The sequence below is a fragment of the Opisthorchis viverrini genome (assembly GCF_000715545.1).
Source record: "Opisthorchis viverrini unplaced genomic scaffold opera_v5_102, whole genome shotgun sequence".
NCBI classification, from domain to species: domain Eukaryota; kingdom Metazoa; phylum Platyhelminthes; class Trematoda; order Opisthorchiida; family Opisthorchiidae; genus Opisthorchis; species Opisthorchis viverrini.
In genome coordinates, this window is record NW_008751761.1 from 173,514 (window position 1) to 194,488 (window position 20,975).

A 20,975-nucleotide genomic window follows, 5' to 3' on the forward strand; every position below is an offset into this window, starting at 1 on the left:
AAAGGCAACCACAATTGGCTCTTTCCAAGTCACGAGTAGAATCAATCAATCTCAGCAAACTTTAAAACAGTGGTATTAGCAAAAACCTTGACTTGTTTTTCTCTGGTCACGTGATGGCATTCGAAATGAGCTCTGTTCAGGCACTATATACTTGCTGTCGTTGCGTGAACAATGTTCGACCGAATTTCGATGTAGGAGCTAACGTCGGTCGATCAAACTGAAACAACAATTTAGCCGTGCCGGCAGCATTTTTTCAGGCTCTCCCATTTCGGCTTGAATCTGAGCAACCACTCAACCGGAAAACGAAGTAATTCCATTTCTTGTATTTTCAAAAGCATCATCTGAGAAATCCTATCAGATTGGCCCTGCGTAACCGAGGCTAAATTTAATCTCGTTAAGTCCCTTTGATTATCGCAAAGTTCTGGCTACAATGGGGGTTTGTTAAAACAAAGAACAGACAACACGAACTTTAAATTTAATGGAGACGCTATAGGAAAACAGAAAAACTTAACGCGATTCTCATGAGACTACTGAGAGCTCCTCGACAGCCCACAAACTGAATATCATACCAGCTGAAACATAAGCCGGCCTGGTGCAGCACATTCAGTTGCCTGGAAACATCATAAACGAGATATTCAGCTGGGTTCCAAATTAGTTTGCAGCTGAGTGTATATTCGCTAATTTCCTGCAATTCGTCTCAAGTAGAACATAAGGTTGACGGAAACCCGGGGACTGCGCCTACCTGATGAGTCCAAAGTAGGGCGAAACCGGTTGTGGGGTGTGGAAGAATTTTCAGCAACCTCATGAGTAGTGCACTACGAAATTACATGTATCGCGATATCTCGAATATCGTGGCGACTGAAACCTGAGGCGCCTGTGTGCAGCACATTCAGTTACTTATGAACATCATAAACGAAGGATTCAGTTGGGTTCCAGGTGAGTCTTTCGTTAAAACAAATTGTCATGTTCTACTTGTCCTACAAATTCGTCGACACATAGGTTCTTGAGCACCGGGATCGAAGAAGCCGAGCTGCTTAAGGTCAGGTTAGACAAGGATGAAAATCAGGTGAATGGATAGGTTGTAACTGACTAGATCAGTGACGGGTGCTGCTGAAAGGCTAACGTGCTTTTCAAATCCGACCCTTTCATTCATCTAACTGCACCAGGAAATCTGAGAAGTAGCTAACTTGAACCAACTACTTCATGGTACCCTTGAGCTGAATGGAGACAGAACGTCACAGTCTAAACAGAACATACTATTCAGAAAGTTGCTAAAAAGTCTTTGACAGCTCACGACTGGTTTCGTTCATTTTGGGGCTCATCAGGTAGATGCAGTCGCCGAGCTTCTGTCGACGTTCGTTCAACCCAAATTGGACAGAACTCGACAAATACACCCATTGGTATACCAACTGGGGTTTCACGGAAGGCTCAGTTGAGTCTCTCATTTAGGACATTCTTCAACTGGATTGCTGTCCAAGAGAAATTCAGTGGAGCCTCCAGTTAAGACCAGACTAGTGTACAAACGAGCTTATTTATCACGTCCACTTCGGGTTCAAGTACAGCATGAGGTTGAGTGAAACTCGGGGACTGCGCCTAACTGATGAATCCCAAGAAGGGTGAAGCCGTTCGTGGGTTGTCGAAGGGTCTTCTTTAACCCCATGCTCTTTCAGCAGTGGAAAGGTTTCAAAGTCCTGAGGGAGGTTTTCTTCGGTGTATGAGATCGCTCTGAGAGGTCGGTGCTATCTCGAATGTCCTACCATCTTTGTGCAGCACGTCCAGTCGAAGATGAACATCATACACGAGAGCTTCGACTGGGTTCCAGGTTTCTCCCGTAAGAAACTGGTATGCAAATGAGTGCTTCGCGAGTGCTGTCACTTGGTGGTGTCCAGCCAGCACAGGGAAGTAGGTCTGGATATGGTGCTGTTGGCTCAGCGCCAGATGTATTTCTAAACGCATGCGATACAGCACCATAGTCGGCTCGCAAAACAGACCAATTAATGGGGTGAATGCGTGCGTAGTACTAGTGACCAATCAAACGCTGAACTGCTGCGTAGGCTGATTAGTCACGAGCACCACAAAGCCTGCAGCGTTAGTCAGCCCTGAGTGCAAGATTCTCATTGGTTCCTTCAACCGGAGGTAATGCGGCGAATACCGGGCCGGCAGTCCAGCGGAATTTCCGGCTCACACTCCACTACGCGAATAGGGTGCATGACTTGAGCGTTTACGCATAGTTGGATGCTTCTAACTCATGACTGGGAACTCGAAATCAAACAGGACCTCGTGAATTTCATTAGTCTGACGACCTTTTCCAAAGCGGCAGTTTTTACGCAAGCATGGAAGTATTGAATACGGACGAAAAAGGCGACATGCGTTCGTTCATCTGGAGTTTACACTTACACATTCATGCAAGTCTGATGTAAGTCCTACACATGATGTACTGAACACTTACATATTTACGTCTTCAGACCTCAGTTTTTTTCATTACATTTTTACAGCTTTCGTTGACGCAATGAGTGCGTCCGCCCACTGTTAAGAAATAAGATAAACAATAGAATAGGAAAAATAAATAGCCATTCGGGGGTAACACGTTTTCAGTACCTAGCTGCCGTGCTATCGAAACGAGGCACGTGGACTAAGCTAGTGCCACACTGCCCAAGCCTAGACAGGAGTAGTTGACCTGCTGCAATGGGGTTCAAACCACAGACCGTCCGATCAGTAAGTTCTCGAGCTCAAATAGGAAAAATGCGTTCTCTTACTTTCGCGAACGTAAATTTGCAAACCAACCTGGTCTTAACGGGAGACTCAAGTGCATCCCAGGTGAATTTCTCATCTATGATGAGACTGGTCGTGGGTTTTTTCAGCAACTCTATGAGTAGTATGTTACGTCTAGGTACTATTCTGTTGAAAATTTGGCAAAAGAAACGAGGGCTCTGGATGATAAGGTAATTTCACTGAAGGGATGCATGAAATCCAAAAGATCGGGTGGCAGGCGCAACGCACTACTGACTTTTGGTATGAGTATCTAGTGAACACTTTTCCGGGTGACGTGAATCACTGACAGATTTCTGTGGCTCCATGAGTAGTAGCGTTTGAAGGGTCATTTCTGAAGCATCTTAAAGCTATGCTGCTGATCAGGACTATGCAGGCAATTAATGCGATAAATGCCTGGAAGAACTGCCAAGTTGGTCTATTCAATCACCTCCGTTGTTGTAGCGTGCTGATGACCCAGTGGTTAGAGCGCGAAGTTACCGACCGGAAGGTCCGTGGTTCGAACCCGACCTCTTCATCTCGATTTCCCCTGTCTAGGCTTGGGCAACCTGGCAGTATCCCACCCCTCGTGCTTCCTTCGGGTGGCATGGCAGTTAGGCATCGAAAGGGTGCTACAGCGAAACAGCTATGGCGTCTCCCAAAGAATATTGGGGAACAATTCTTCGAATATGGAGACTGTTGTTTGGTGAGGTTTGATGGATTATCTCATGTCCCAGCGCGTGTCGTAGATCAGCGTTTGAATTCAACTCAGACACTAAAGCGATAGGTCTTTAAGGGAAGTGCCTGTAAAAAATCCAAGACCAACCATTTGATAAACTTGACAAAGGTTGAAGGTGCTTTTCAAAGTTGTTAAAATGAAACACTTAGCTGTTCGGTTTCGAAGTTGGTAAATATTCCTTGTCGAAAAAACAAGTTTAAAAACGTTGACAAACGTTGAAATTCAGTGGTAGTAGTGAGGGAGGTGTTCTGTCCTCTGTGATGCTGTCCGAATATATACTTATACCACTGAGATTTACCGTTTCGTTTGGTTGGCTGGCCACAAGTATTCACTTGATCACTGGAAATGGTGAACTTCACTCATAGTACGGATGAGTTGAACATGATTCGCTCAAATCGGACAACTACAACACAGTGCAAATCCACCCTTCTGGAGGTAGTTGAAATTGATCCTACAAGTAAGCCACGTGACCCTCCCTGTGATTGGCTAGAGACAATGAACGGTATGGCAGCTGACCAATCGACGGTAGCGTCCATTCCGTCAATTGCTATGTTGTCCAGCTGATTGTTGGAGGTGTAAGCACCCCGGGTGTTCCTTGTAGGCCAGCCCTAGCTCTCTTTATCTTGTCCTGAGGAATTCATTACTTTGAAGTCCTACGACACCCAATGTACACTCTTTGTTTTCTCATCTGGTATATATTATTCATTTTTGTTCGTTTAATTTCCCAAAACTTCTCTCTTGATAAACTGGTGATTAAACGAATCAAGCGGCGACTAGTGTTAAACTATCGATTCTTCGCATTACAGCTAACGTCTGGAAAGTTATCTGCTCAAAATGAACGCTGTTCAGAACTATCATTCGATGGGCACCATTCCGCAACCGATCCAACAACACTATTCATTCACCGCCTCGATAGGACGTCGTTCAAAAAGCTGCAACGCAACCAGGACTACAGAATTCTCGGTGAATCATCGTTCGTCACTGGAAGCTAGCAGTGCTGTCAGCAGCGGATACTGGGAGGATTACGAGTCACTGGGCCAAAGCGCCAGTGGAAGCGCAAACCTGGCATGCGTGACACGATATGAGACTCCAAACACAGCGACCGCAGTCAGACAACAACCAACTGGTCTTTCCATCGATTACATGCCTTCGGGGGCGAATTCTGCTTATCTTTCGGAAAACCTTCATTGTCCGACATCCGATGAGTGTCCTAGCGGTTGGAGGCAACTGACGTTCGAGCGAAGGCTAACTAACGGTCTGCAAGAGGGATCACCCGCGGACCGACCGTACAAAGTCTTGGATGAAGCGTTTGGACCCATACCAAAATCTCTGTCTTCAGACATGGCTTCAACGTATGTGAGGTCTCTTGAGGACGTAACTGAAGCACCTGTGAGTAACTGATTGGTTTCCGTAGCTGTTTCACAAATCAAATGCTATGTGGCTGAGCCAAAACTACGGAGGTTTGAGCTGACTTTATCAGTGAAATGCTCGTTAATATTTCGCCAAAAATAACCACTGATTTTTTTTACTTCCTCCAACAGAACATTTTTTGTACGAAACTTGTCCCGGTTTTCGGACAAATTGGTAAACACAGTTATCCTTTCGTTTACACCCAATTGATAAGAATAGACAGACGTTTCGGTCTACAAAGCCTAATCTTCAACGACTTTAGGGCGGTGTTACAGAAACGCATCAGTCGTCTCGCAAGCCAGCCGCCGGAGCGGCAGCTGACTTTATCGAGGAAGCGATGTGCGGACTAAGTGACTGGAATGACATGAGACAGACTAGCCATTGCGTTCAGTGTCCAGGATAAAACTAAGAGGAAATGGTCATCACCGCGCTTGCTTTCCGATACCACAAAACAGTTGGAACGTGCAGGGTGAACTTTGGAAAAGGTGCTGTGTGGTCGGTCCGCATTCCATTTATTCTGAGAACGCGTGTATGTATGTAGGGTTCACCTGGACAGTTAAATCAATACAGCTCTAACAAATGAAGCTTTGTGAAGATTTCGTTCTGTAAGCGAAGCCGATCTATGCCGAGAAGCACTGTACAACTGTTTCATCCTTATTGAGAATCATCAGCAGTGCGCATCTCACGAAACTCCAAAGAGTCTCTAACCCGCGACCTCCCGGCTAGTAGTTTGAACCCTTAACCGTTCGGCCAAGAGCAGCTGATCAGCAGTGTGGGGCGAGACGAACCAAGTGATTAGAGCGCGTATTCACGGACCGTGGTTCGAACCCGACCTCTGCCTCTCGACTTCCCTTGTCTAGGCTTGGGCAACCTGGCAGTATCTCAGCCCTCGTACTTCCTTCGGGTGGCATGGCAGTTGGGCACCGAAGGAGTGCTACAGCTGAAGGTTTTTTTTACGATCAGCAGTGTGATTAGATCGAACTTAGACAGGATGTAGCGCCGCTCATCCTTCAATCACGGGATCCACATCACGTGGTCACACGTGTTGACTGGCTTCTCGTGGACATAAGGAATTCAACTCACCGGTGCTCCACTATTCGTTCTGTACCTGATGAGTGTTTGCGCCACTGTAAACAAATTAATGAAACAACATTCAGTTAGTAGAACAGAGGAGGATTAGTTCCACAAGTGAAACCTGAGGAGTCCTCACTCGAGGTGCCAGGCAATACATATGACCGCGTGACGTGAATTCGGTGATTGAAGGATGAGTGGCACTATATCCCGTCTAAGTGCGAGTTAACCCTACTGCCGATTAGACATTCGTGGCTGAACGGTTAGTTGTTCAAACTACTTGTCAGGAAGTTGTTGGCTCGAAACTTCTCGGCATTTCCTCAGATTCGCCGTGCTAGTGATTCCTAATCAGACTGAAACAGCTATTCATTGCATAAACTGTCCTCGCTCGCTCACTCACAAAACAAAGTCTCATTTGAAAATATGTTTTATTTTCTTTATTAAAGATGACAGGGTTAGGAAACGATCACTCAACAGAGGTGTAGACCCTTGTCCATGTTGTATCGTGGGTGGCCGTCTGTTGGGTTACGCCTGAACTGAGCCTGCCAGACTACGCGATAGGGAGAAGACAGAGAACTCGGGACACGGCTGTATTGTCAGGACAAAACATACAGAGCTTCTGCGTAAATATATAGGATGACTAATAGGCCAAATATGGTCGTTCACTTGCTCGTTCTGTACAGCCAATGGCGGTGTTCCGGTCGTGAACACTTTCAAGCCCACTACGCTGGTCGTATGTTGCTAAGCCGTGTTTGGTGGGAGCCGCCAACTCACCTGCTTTCTGGACGTGTCATACCGATGGTGACCTTGGGGATGCGTCACTCTCTGCACATGTACTTTTTCTTCTGTCTGGGTGCGTCCTGACGGTCCACAAAAACTACTCAGTGTTGCATGCAATATTGAGTAGTCAGGTTAGCGAACTTTGCTTGCACAAGGAAAAAAGAGCCCAATTTGGTACCATCCATTGCGAGAGATGCAGACTCACAAAATAGTTTCCAAGGTCCAACGCAGATGAAGTGTATTCGTTGTTGTGGTACTCGGAGGGGCCGTCGTCATCTAGAGAACAACCATTGTGAACGAGTATCTCACTATGAATGTTTTTTCACTGTAGGTTGATTCCGACCTCTAAATGACAAGCAAGCTCTCCACACTTTAGGACCAGAGAGAGAGGGGGAAGCCAAAATCAATAGCAAGAACTGGATCGCCCACTTGACGTTGACCAAATTCGTATCACTTTCATCCTAAACGCTTGGTCTTATTGGATAAGCCTGAAACTAAAGCTGGGTGATCTCCCGATTGCATTTCATTTTTGTGGAAGCTGAAACCTAGGTGTACTTTTAACTAAGCCTTAAAGAGATCTCATTAACCTTTTGCAATTTGATAAGGCATGTGTATGGTACTGTGTTGGAATATTGTAGCTCGGGTATATTAGTTGGTAGCTGATCAGGTGGCCGTTGATCTGTTCGCCGAGCTTGGCAATTGATTTGCAAACGTTTCGTCACCATTCGAGGTGACATCTTCAGTGCGCTCTCGGTTGGGTAGTTCCTCTCTTCGTGTCTACGTTTATATAGTCTAAAAAAGAGCGGCCTTTGCGCTGTAACCTGGATTCTGGTTGGTCCGACCTTAATCCTGCCTACCATCCTCTGAGGACAAAGGAAATCTAGAACTACAGAACCCGAGGCCAAACAAGGACTCAAAGAAGAAATCAATAGAACAGCGAACTACTAAGAATAGGAGGCACGCCACAAACCAACAGAGAAGCCGACCACGACATAATACAGCTCAAGAACGGGCCAACCGAAAGAGACAACAATGGACGGTAATTTCAACAGTAGCGTGCCTGTAAGAAGCAATAAATACAAACCACAACTCAACACAGATTAAGATCGGACCAACCAGAATCCAGGTTACAGCGCAGAGTCTGCTCTTTTTTAGACTATATAAACGCAGGCACGAAGAGAGGAACTACCCAACCAACAGCGCACTGAAGATGTTTCCTCGAATGGTGACGAAACGTTTGCAAATCAATTGCCAATCTCGGCGAACAGATCAACAGCCACCTGATCAATTCCCAAGGCATGTGTATGTTGACTCAGCGAATGGTCTTCTTTGAAAAGTCACCGTTGGTATCGACAGTCGATAATCCCGATGCATGACAAGCATTTTACCGGTACAACTAGCAGTTCAAAAGAAACTGTTCGTGGGTTTCCTGTGCGTTTCACTTTGGTTAATCCAAGAATCACTCCTGGTATCCTTTATGACTGTAATGTTCAACCATTCGATAGTCAAGAAAATGGTTCGAAGTACACTCTAATTGGCCAGTGCAAGTGGTAATTCTTTGACCTGGTACAGTCATATAGTTGTATCGCTGCTAGGATATTAATTCATTCGGTCTAACTAGACTTAGCTGAGGAGTTGTGATGACACACAATCAAGGTCACCACAGACATCAGAAGCACGCTGCCTCTGGCTACCTCACCAAGGAAGCGTGTGGTTCGTTCGGCTCTGAATACCCATGAGTGACACACTGTTGATAAACATCAGTTGACCTCCCGGCTCTTGATACTTTTCCAGTAGATTATGCTAACTTGAATTTTGTGGTCTAGCAGGTGCTCCCAACAGATCATGGCTTGTTTACCAAGTTTCACTCCAGATGTTCGACAGCGCCGGAATGAATGGCGATCACAAATTTCCCGATGAACTAGCTCGACTTGAGACTACTGTACACGCATTGATGATAAGGTTGATGACCAGCTTAACTGAACTTGTGAAATACCATTACAGCTGTAACACTATCAGGCAGTCAGTTCTACTGGTGTATGAAGTAAGATCCACCATTGTGAATAGATATTTGTGTCCCAGCTGTAAGAACCCACAAGATGTGCAGTGTGAAAATGGAAAGTTGCACCGTTTGTGAAAGCTTTCTGTGGTAGTTGAAATCACAGATGGTTGGTTGGTTGGTGTCATAGCTGCTGATTCGTCAATCTGTGGCATCTGCTGCTGACCCGCTCCAGTGCCTAATGCCCGAGAAAAAAAGACTCACTCAAGGGAACACAACAGCTATATCCCGAACAAGCGAGTGCGTGAGCAAACGTTACAACGGCCCCACGCTATTTAAAGGGTACTTTTTGACATTGTTCCAGGCTGTCTGATGGGCGTTATTGAACACCCATCAACATCGATCGTGCTTCTATTAAATGCNATCACATTCGGTCGTGCTTCTGTGGCGTGCATGAACACTCATCAGCTTTTGCTGAATTGATTGAATGATTGACTGGCCTGGATGCTTGCCAGCTTTCCTGTTGAGATTTTGGTGGAGCAGTAGGTTCCTGGCGTCCTGAGGCTACTTTCAGGAATCAGACCTTCCCGATATATAGTTGATTGAACGACTCCTTGTAGTTGCCCTCACAAAACACTACTCTTTAGGATGCTGAAAAACCCTGGACAACTTACAAGCAGTTTTGTTCCTCGGAAGCATCAAATAGGCGCGGTCCCTGAATTACCGTCAACCTCATGTCCCACGTGAATCAAACTCAGAAGCAATTGACGAAATATACATATTTTCACACTAATTTTGTGTTGGCTACAGATTCAACGGAATCCCTGCTGCATCTCTTCTGCATTATATTCTTCGAATTTATAGTTATTTGTAGTTATTTTCTAATTATTTGATTTCGCAGTCAAATATGAGACAATACAAAGGACCGATGCGTATTACAAAGTTTTGAAAACGGTGTATAACGCAGTGTCACTGCACAGTTTGGTCTGAAATATCACTAAATAGAAGGAATTACGCGTAAAACAAGACGAATGATCCGAACACGAGATTCATCAGACACATTGCTACCTAGGTCATACGAATAAGGGGCCGCGGATTTTTAGAATTTCGGGCTTAAGAACGTGATATTAACTTGATTTAAGGTTATTAGTAACTCCTCCCGAAAGCCAGCGACCTAATGGCTTAGCGCCGCCACCGCCTATTGTCACGTGGTCGGACCGTTTTGAGCTTGACAAGGTGACGTTCTCGCATGATTTGAAAGAATTCCATGACCTTTTAAGTGTGTTGGATTAATGCATCGCACGTGTTTTGTGCGGAGATTAATTCTGGCTGAAGTTCTTTTCAGATGCACGGCGGGTTCATCAGAACGGAATGAATGATCGGAGTCTGTAGACATTAGGCTTTGCAGAACATACGTTCAGCTGTTCAGCTGTAGCACCTTCCGATGCCTAACTGTCATGCCACCCGAAGGTTGCATGAGGGCTGGGATACTGCCAGGTTGCCCAAGCCTAGACAGGGGAAGTCGGGTTCGAACCACGGACCTTCCGGTCAGTAAATTCGCGCCCTAACCACTCTGGCCATCTCGCCCTTACAGGACATGCGGCTGCACGAAGGTGGCAAACCCAGTATGCACTTCTAACTAATTTTCTCCTGTGATTTATTTTGGAATCGAATCGAGGAAAGAGGCAGCTGTTACTTTTTCTGAATCATCCGCAGTTTGCTTTGGAAATAGCAAGAAAGGTAGAGGATCTCACAAGTGTCCTTATCTTTTTGTAGTAAACGTAACTTTGTGTTTCATTTGTGCACCAAATTTTATTCTATTGGCTAGGACGTGATGGGTCTCCCGAAGGTCTCGTTCAACCCGTTTTCCATTGTAACGAATCCAAACACCGTAGGTGTATCGACTAAGTTCCTCTGTGACAGGCCGCAACTTAAAGAGCATGCTGTCATCAACCTACACATCGTACTGACATGGGACTGAGTGAGACATGTAGAGAGACAGAGAGAGAGAGAGAGAGAGAGAGAGAGAGAGATCCACAACGATTCCAACTCCTGGAACACTTGTGTTCAGATAAAAAGAACGTGGCACGGAGTTCGCAAAAGATCGGGAATCTTCTGCTGTGACCATGCATAGATTTGGGCAAACAATTGCTGTAGAAAGCTGTCATTACAAATTGGACGGCGTTTTAAGAAAGCCAAATGTTTACTTGTTTTAACAAAAGGTTTCTGATCTACCAAACTGTTACTTGGTTTCCAACACCCGTAGAGAAGCTACTCGGATCTTTTATGTTCAAATTAAAAAAATGCGTGCTCTGAAATTCATTGTTTCGCTGCTGTTGACAGACTAACGGGACCCATCAAATGACATGAGCCTTGTTGAGCAAGGGGACCCCACCTAAACAACCAATGAATTAATTTATTGCCTATAAAAAGAGATAAGGCTATTTTTGGTGTTGAGTGGAAACTCAGCTGATTCTCATGTCTACAAACAAATCAACTGCACAAAAAACCGCTTGAAGTTTCAGCTGGAACGGTTTCCGAGAATTCGAAGTAGGTTTCTTTGACACCCACACTACATACACAAGGCTGATGAGAACCCTTCGACAACCCACCACGAGTTTTGTCCTTTTTGGGACTTCTCAGATAGACTTGGTCCCTCGGGGACTCAACTGGAATTTGACTCTCGTTTATGCTACTTTTCAGCTGTATATTCCGCATTATAAACGAAGGATACGGTTGAGATTCACTTTAGTCTTGCATTGATATTGAAACAACTTGTAAATGAGAACATTCACTCGTCTTGACAAGCAAGAGTGAACAAAACCTCACCGATTGGCATCAAGAAGACTGAAATAGATAGTGGACAGTCCCTGAGGTTTCAACAACCCCACATAAATAGCGGTCTATCGAGAGTTCAGTTGTACAACTATGTGGAGATGCAACTTACACCGGACATTATTGAAAATATCATGTCCATATATCAAGGAAAATTAATCGATTCAATCTATCAAACTCACGGTTAAGTATTTGGTGAAAGTAAGTACTGAGAAAGGTGTGATGTACTTCCGGCTTCGTGGTGAACCGGCTTTTGGACAGGATGTGAGCATGCCTGTATGTCACTGTACGTAGATGCACCCATGTATGGGCGGACTGACGTGGAGCGAGGTGTCGCCCTGCAATAATTCGAGGTAGTTTTATACTACTATTAACAACGTCAGTAGTGCAATAATTCGAGGCAGTTTTATACTACTATTAACAACGTCAGTAGTACATTTATTACGAAAGTCTAACAATCCTTTCCTCCAGGACTGCCAGCCACATAGTGCTGGAAACCCAACTGCCAATACCACACCGATCAAAACTGGACAACTTGTCTACGCTGATGTCGGCATTCGGGTCATGCACAGTTCTGCGCTGTCCTTTTCAGCGCTGTCCTTCGATGAGTTATCCAGCGATTCGGATGATGAACTTGATGATACGGATCACAACTCAGCACCAAAGACTCAGTTTGAAGCGGCCCTCAGACGAGCTCACCTGGCGCAGAAGCAGAGGAAGGTGAGCATGTTACACGGTCACTTTCATCTGGAGCAACTATTTTGTAATGTCGCCATCTTTTCTCTTACCGTCTTCCAGCGACCTTTTTATGAATAATGGAAGATAACATGGCACTGGTTATCTGTTCTCACATTTAGGTTGAGGCTGATGTCATATTCAGGTGGGTCTCCTCCAAACGAAGCCTCTCAGTCTTAATAGGTCCTAACATGGGCTGTCATTGTGGGGCATACACTAATGATCCGTTCTGATATCTCACCTGTACACAATTTACTGGGTACTGCTCACTACCTCCCATAGATTGGCCAAGACATATTGCTCGTAGAAAATAGAACGACAACACATCCACGGAGATAATCACTCGCCTTGTCTGCTGGTTATTTCTTGTCATGACCCACTGATGTTTGATCTGGCCAAGCAACGATTTGTGACGTGATTGATTTCTCTGCTAATTTAGCCCTTTGATTTTGTACATGATGGAATTTCCACCATCTGCTCCCTGTATTCTTATTTTGCAATGTATTCACCCATCAGATGATGCCAACGTCCAAATTAGAAATACGATGTAGCAGTGCAGAACTATGTAAACAGGGTTAAAGACCGAATTTTAAGCACAGAGGGAGGTTTAAAATGGCAGGCTTGTTTGTGTGAGATGAATGAGTTCATAACTTGGGAATTAGTCATACATGCGGTAGTAATTAGGCTTGTCCGTGAGGTTGTACGGTTGCTGCACGCGATTTGGACAAAAGTTGATGATGATGCCACATCACATCTAAATTAGGTAAAGATTCACTGGTAGGTCTGGATATTAGCCGCTGGAAGCATTCACGGACCGCTGGTCACCTGTTCGTCCAGCTTCCGGGTTGACCTCCGGAAGTCTACTCACCACACCAGGAGACAGCGTCAGGGAAAGGGTGGTGCACCAAACCGCTTGCGGCATTTCGTGTGATATTAGTCTTAGCAACAAGCAAAACTAGTCCATCTGTCGTTATCGCCCTTGCGAATTAAATCACAGCGCGACGTTGTAGGGTTTTTCAAAAGAACAGGATGTGATGTCAAGTTGTCTGCACTACGTAGATCTGTCCAAAACAAGGACCCAGTGCATTGTTCTACCCTCTGTTATGGATTTTTGTCTTCGGTGAGACTGGTCGGCGGCACCGTCGGTGGACGGAATTTCGGCTGAGAATATCTTTTGGTGAGTGTACACATTTCTAAAGTGTTCTGGAAAGTATGTGGTCGCCATCAGACATTCACGGGACTTCCTAGTCATCTGATAGAATTCACACTTATGAACGTTTGATTTATATGAATGTTACACGAACGAGGACTCAGCAGATATCCTGGTTGTGTCAGTCAATTGAACCACGTGTCCGGGCCTCTCAGTGTGAATGTGAATCCTACAAACCCCTCGATCGGTCACAGCTAATCAAGAAGTCCTCTAGAAAGTATGGAGCTTACGTGGCACTGAAAGGCTGATCCTTCAGTCGATACAATCAGGACAGTTACTGGGTCGATGTTCGAGAATTCCGGGAAACCAATCACATCAATCAGGCATGAACATGTTCGGCCGTTCAAGTGTGGTAATTGGGAAACATCAAGCTTGTGCTGGTGGATTAGTAGCCATACGCTCGCTTCGCAATTCGGGTGTCTGGAGTTTGAACCTTCACAATACCAAGGATACACATTTCTGATGAGTTCTAATAAGAGCGAAACTCGAGTCATGTGCTTCCCCACTCTGCAGTAAACTGACCTGAATATCTGCACTAGGACAAGAGGATGACCCTTCAAAGGAAGATGCTGTAATTACGATTCATAAAAATCCTGTAAGCACGTGATTGTTCAGCAAACTTTACGAGTCTCCGGAGAATCCACTTTGTTGCACAGCCATGGCAATCTATCGTATCCTTGTTTGAGTTGAACGGTTGCATCCCTTTTCTCTTGGTCCCCCTATCATGATCCGTGGAAGAATTTATTATTCAGCTTTCACATTAGTCGGCTTCCTCTCTAAGTGTCTGTTTTTGGGAACTGCACTACAATGGGACGAGCCACCTGATTCATCACCGCTTCATGACCGCATATCGCAAATTAGCACAAACTACTCAGGGGCCGGAAGTAGTTCGTAATAAAGTAGTTTTTAGCCTACTGGTGCAGCTGTGTTTGTGCGTAAAACGTACCTTCGATTCAGTTCTCAGAGATATCGTTGGAGTGAAGAATTCACGAGGAGAACATTTGACTCGAAATATATGATTCTATACATCTTCGTAGGCATAATACTTTTTAAGTCCACCTGACCTCTAAGTAAAGATGAATGTTGATGTACTGAGTATCTTAGATTTACTGACAAACAGTGAAGGATGAGTCTACGGGTTTGTTAGAATAGCGGAATGTATCGAACGTCAGGTTAGATGGCCGCCAAACTACAAAGGACTTCAAAAGAATTAACTGTTTATGTTCCGACACTCGTTCAGTGGGATTTTCTCTACAAAAATCACTAGCCGAACAATCATTACTCTTTCTCTCAGACCACCAGCATGGGACTACCTGCCCGACGCGCGATGCCAGATTGGGGCTCACCCATACAGTGGTCGAGAGTTCAGCGCCCGGGATCCCCAGAACAGTCACAAGTAAGGCTTTTTCCAATTGTTTTACCATGTTACTGATACTCGTTTGAATTAAAAATATATAGTGTAGAGGATCCAAGAGCAATTACGTAACTAGAGTATAAAATGAAACAAAGAATAGTCAAGGTTTCGTGATCAGTGATCGAAGCCTGTGCACACCACATATATCAGGATATCTCGTACAAGTTAATGCTTACAAGACCGATTTGTCATGGCGATTTTTTTCAATTCACAACGGCCCGTCCGTGCGTCAGGGCAGAATATTTGGAGTTATTAGAACTACGATCAATCAACCACGGAGTTCGAACGAGAACGATAGTCAAACTGGGACATTTGGCAGGCTGAGTGTATTGGTGAATACGCGCAGTTGCCGATGTACGAAAGGAAGCGAACAAGAGCCACAGCAAAAACGTACAGTAAGAGAGTCGCGGCACAATTGAACCAACAGCAGTAAAAAGGGAATGGAACAATACAACATCAACAGTAATCGAAGCCACATTGGTAATAACACATATGGATCCATCGCTCAAGTTGGATCTGTTTCAACCATTGTTTTCATCCAAAACGATAAAACATTTCTTCGACTGAATTTTTAGGACTAAACAAATTAGGGAGAGGAAATTCGAGCTCACCCCAGGGGAATTCACCCTCCGGAAAAGTCGACAATCTAATTAGAGATTATCAGTGGGAGTCAGATCCACAGTTTTTCGAAATGCGTATTTATTAGTAGAAAAAAATTTGTTATACGGTTTAGCAGCTTGCAGCCAAGTTCAGAGATAACGTACATTATTCTCCGGAGGGTAGCAGAAAGATGTGCATCTGTCTCAACGACACCCTCACTATCGACGTCATCGCGGAAAAAGAATTTCCCTCCGAATAAAACCTACTTTCCTTCATCCTCCTCTGTCCGGAAGCCAGCCGTCGCTAATAACCGAACAGCACATCATTTGGATGGATGTGTCACGTGCAGGCTATGTGCCGAACGAAGGCATGCCCTGATTGGTCAGAATACCAGCCAATCTGGACTGAGCATCTTTAGCTCGACGTTTCTCGCCCCTTCACGGAGATCCCAGCATGACCTTATGCCTTATAAATACAGTTGCGATAATTTTCCTTTGTCTCTAAAAAGGACTGACTGAAGCTACCGTGCTTTTTGATGTAGTTTAGCGGGCGGAGCAGGAAGCCAAGAACCGATACAGAGTTGCACAACCGTTCAGCAAGTCACAACACATCGGACTGAACAGCAAATATCTTTATTATAAATTAGGTTGGCTGTTCCATAACCTAAAGAGTTTCGCAGGCCTCCCTTGAGCATAATCTTTTCGATGGATCTTAAGCTAAGGTTGTTTTTTGGTCCCACTCCTGCATAAAATACGTCCGGTAACTGTAGGATTTAGAAATGGTCTAAACAGCATCACATTCACAGACGTAGTACACTGCTCCTAAGGTTGATGAAAATTCTTTGATAGCCCACGACCGGTTTCGCCCTTCTTGGGGCTCATAAGATAGGCGCAGTCTTCGTTCCACTTGAGACCGGATTGCATTTGTTTGCAAACAAATTTGCCTAGAAACATCATAAGCATGGGATTCAGCTGGGTTCCAGGTGAGTCTCTCTCACAACCAAATTTGTTTGCAAATGAGTGCATTTCGCCAACCACTTTTAGTTCCTCTGTGAAACGGCAGTTTTCAGAATAAATCTTGAAGCGGTTTCGTCTTCTTTGCCAAGTATCACTGAACAAAATGCACAGTTTGACTCGATAGGTCGTACCATCAACAAACGAGTTTCAGGTAGAGTGATATTCTGGCGTTCATAGTTTCTAAGTCTCGGTCACATGCACTGTCAGGAGCGCAGTCTATATGTTGACACAGATGAAAACTCATCTACCAAAGTAACCCCGCATGGTGTGATAATATATGGAAGGAATATTGGAAAGTTCCACATCCGATTCACATCTGAGAGGCACGGATTACAGCCAGATTATCACTTTTTGTCTGAAAACTGGTTTTCAGTAAGAAGAATGAGGCAGTGAGTTGTGGACTGAGTGGAAATAGTTAAATAGTTAAACAGTGGGTTGAAAAACTTCGATTACCATGAGATTCCCTGGAAAAAGGAAAGGGTGCCTTGGTTCCGAGCACTAGATTCAGCTTGATGGTGGTATGGTTCCGTTTCAGAGGTACAAACTAAGTGAACAGAGGGTTTGGGGTTCGAACCCAACCCTGACATCTCGGCAGCTTACCTCTGGGATGGGGTGACCTCACACGGTCTTAGCCCCCGTGCTTCCCTCTGGGGTCACTGCAGCTAGATACAGAACAGATGTTACACCTAAACAATTACTGTTCCTTTATAATGTATTTCATTATTGTCTATGATACATTTGTCATGGCTGAGGAGGTTACGAAACTATTCCAGCAGGGTTTTCACCTTTATTGAGCTTAAACGTCTCTCTAGCGATTCATCAGATCTGCTAGCGATTCTCAACAAGAACGAAACATCCGCACAGTGCTTCACGGCTTTGTAGCATGGACAGAATTCACCCGCAGAATGAAGTTTCCATCAGAGCTGAAGTGTTGCTCTGTTTGCCTGTTAGTCTTAACCTGTTAGTCTTGAGTATTACAAAGTAAACCGGTTATTTTGGGTACTAGTTTCCTGAGAAAATGATGAACGCAAAAGATGAGGCCCTACCCCGTTCACCGGTTATCGCTTACCGGCGCTCACTTGATTTATAACAAAGATGGAGACAGTTTGGCGAAATACACTCATTTGCGGGAGACTCACCAGGAACCCAGCTGAATCTCTCGTTTGTGATGTTTTCAGGCAACTGAATGTGCTGCACCAGGCCGCCTCATGTTTCAGTCGCTACGGTGCTCGAGATATCGCGATACATGTATATGATTTTGTAATGCACTACTCATAAGGTTGCTGGAAATTCGTCGACACCCCACGACCAGTTTCGCCCTTCTTGGGGCTCATCAGGTAGGCGCAGTCCTCGAGTTTCCATCAACCTTATGCTCTACTTGAAACCAAATTGCACGAAATTAGCGAATATACACTCATTTGCAAACAAATTTGGTTTTGCGGGAGACACCCGGAACCCAACTAAATCAAATCTCTCGTATGTTTCCAGGCAAGGAAACGGTTTGCACAGATGTAAAAACATTACTCATAAGGTTGCTAAAAACTCAGTCACAATGGAATTCACGCTTCCCCTTTGGGCTCATCAGATAGGCAAAGTCCCTTGAGTTTCGGTCAACCTGATGTTCTGCTTGAATCCGAATTGTACGAAATTAGACAAATGCACTCATTGCATACAAATTTGGTTGCCACGGGACACTCATCTGAATCTTTGTTCAACTGAATGTGCCGCACCCGATCGCCTCATATTTCACTTGTTAAGACATTCAAGATATCGCAATACACCATATAAGCGCTACTCATAAGGTCACTGAAAACTCTTAGTTTGTTTCGGTAGTCAGTTTGGTCGGCTTGTGACACAACACGGTAACACAGGCTCTCAATCAATGGGTTACGAATCTATCATTTTGGCAGCTAGTTCGTTTGGTAAACGCCCTGTGACAAGCATTTCCAGCTTGCAACGGATTGATCTAGTTACATCTCACCGAATTTCAGCACTGCATCGACTAATTGATTAAATTATGGGTAATCGATATTGAAACGTTCAAATGGACGCGCGATGCAAAGTAACCTGTAGCACCAAAATGATTGGTCACTTTGAATTTAAAGGTGCTTCACTCTAAGCTCGTGATAACCTTGAGGTTCATAGAATGGTCGTTACCAAAGTACAAGCTCACTTTTTGAACAGACCAAGCCTGTACAACAAGAAGCTTCGATGGCTTCAAAGGTAACAGAATCGAGTCTTCATAAGGTTGTATTCTCTGAACTCAAAGAAAAAAGAGTGTGATGAGTAGTGAGCATAAAAGGCACCATCTAGGTTGCCCATGGGGTGATAAAGGGGAATTCCTGGTGAATGACTCACAGAATTCATCTATGTGATAGCTAAACTTCATGTAATGGAAAACAGATGGGATATTCACAGGACACTTGACGGTCCCCTGGTTGTGAAACGTGCTTGCAGAAACCACGGCTATAGTTCGGTCGACGTTGTCCATTTAGCGTAATTATTAATCGATTCTCCGTGCGCCAAAAATGTGATAGGAGACATGACTCCAACACCAGTGTGCTGCTGGCAGAAATTGCTCGACACCATCACGAAGTGAATGGCGGAATGTTGGAACTTCAAGGCTACGTTACAGCATAACTCACTGGAATGCATGGGAAGCCGTTATCATCTACTGGTGAACGCGATACCACATTGTGTGTCCTTAAGGGTGTTAATTTTTAGCTTCAAACGTTTAACAGGACGCATAATGCGGAAGTAAACGGTTCTTACCCCTGACAATTATATATATATATAAATATATAAATATATATATAATGGTTTATCGCAATAAAATTTTGAATCGCACATGAAATTCTTCGTGAAAACCATAGTACTGAAATGTATCAGTAGTTTCAGTTTGATTCAAACTGAAGTTATCGCGCAATTACAAAGAAGGTTACAGTCAGATTGCTCATTATTCATCCAAGTCATCAAAAATAACAAAACAACAGTACCAGTGAATTTGAATCCCGCAACAACAATAGTAAATTTTAGAAACAGAAACTTTAGTACCAACGAACACAAAAAATCACATTCGGCATTGTTCACAAAGCCGAACCACATTCCGAACAAACAAGTCGATCGATGGCTAATCCGACTAACGTGAACATAGCTCACACGAGTCACGAGTAGTTGTGTTCACTACTGGATTCCGGTTGTGTATCGATTGAGTGCTTGAAGAAAGGCAAACGAGTTTGCAAAACACACCCTCTGAAACTATGCTAAAAATGAAAAGGTGCCGTTTAGGTTATGTAAGAGCCGTAATCCAATGGATCGATCGTAGTCGTTTGACTTAATTTTCCTAAGTATGGTGGATGGATCGGTTCCTTGTAGTAATCCGGATCGGTGAAAGGATTAAAATGCATACTAACGTTTCAAAGACCCGGGTTCAATCCCATTCTATTGAGACTACCATTCAGGGCACAACAACCGACCGAGATTTCACCACTCCAAATTCTGGTGACTAAAATTGTCGGGATTGACTCCGTGTAAGAATCCTTTGAACAGGTCTGAAATTTTTTAGTGGACAGAAGCCCTGATACATTTGTGGTATTCGTTTCTGAGCAGATGAGTAAATTTCGTGCGTGCTTGGTTGTAAACTTGATTTAATTGCATTCTCAAAAACTCGCTTCTGTAGGAAAGACTATAAAACGGCTCGTGTTTCTTGGTTTGTTATGGGCATGGATTACCAAAGAAGCTAACGCATCCCGTAATTACACGACCTTCTCGCCAGATGCTGACGTAAGGATGATGACGTAAGGGTGCTTTTGTTGGCAGTTAGCGAGCCAGTTTGTACCCCACTACACTTTTCTAATGCTTCCCCCGTAGAACTGAAACTAGATATCCGTTCCTCTAGGCGATAAACATTGAATATCTCCTTAAACTGCCTACCTCGGATGGATACATACTTCACCCAAAGTGTGAACCTTAGTTCTGAAGGGCGAGATGGTCCAAGTGGTTAGAGCACACATCTACTGACCGGAAGGTCCATGGTTCGAACCCGACCTCTACCTCTAAACTTCCCCTGTCTAGGTTCTGGTAGTCTTCCAGCTCTCATGCTTCCTTCTGGTGGCATGACAGTTAGGCACCGAAAGGGTGCTACAGATGAACGACAAACGGAGCGAACCATATTGCCATTCAGACACTCGCGGCTGAACGGTTCCGCCTTCAACTACCAATCAGAAGTTTGCATGTTAAAAAGATTCGTCAAACAATAGGGACGAAACAGCTGTACAATATTTTTTGGCTTTCGAGCATAGGTGGCTTTAATTACCAGGCAAAGTCCTGCTACAAACGCAGGAAACTCCCACTGCCCGTTTGTCAAGTTGATATCCGATAGGGTTGGTTACAACACCCGCATTCACATGTGCCGCGTA

General features: G+C 44.5%; 2 protein-coding genes across 2 annotated transcripts in view; one reads left to right on the forward strand and one right to left on the reverse strand.

Annotated features, from left to right (window-relative positions):
* Nucleotides 1-1,535: 1,535 nt before the first annotated feature.
* On the reverse strand, nt 1,536-5,808 carry T265_05516 (hypothetical protein; the record flags this gene model as incomplete). The annotated part of the gene is made up of 4 exons (XM_009170550.1): nt 1,536-1,725; nt 2,785-2,898; nt 3,200-3,444; nt 5,686-5,808. 4 exons carry the CDS (start codon nt 5,806-5,808, stop codon nt 1,536-1,538), a joined length of 672 nt encoding a protein of 223 aa, XP_009168814.1.
* The window catches only part of T265_05515 (hypothetical protein), a gene marked incomplete at both ends in the record, with an annotated part of 48,968 nt that continues 30,187 nt past the window's right edge, over nt 2,195-20,975 (forward strand). The window contains 4 exons of the mRNA XM_009170549.1: nt 2,195-2,416; nt 4,294-4,876; nt 12,054-12,302; nt 14,822-14,923. Coding sequence (XP_009168813.1) covers nt 4,322-4,876; nt 12,054-12,302; nt 14,822-14,923 — 906 coding nt within the window. The remainder of the gene's footprint in view (nt 2,417-4,293; nt 4,877-12,053; nt 12,303-14,821; nt 14,924-20,975) is intronic.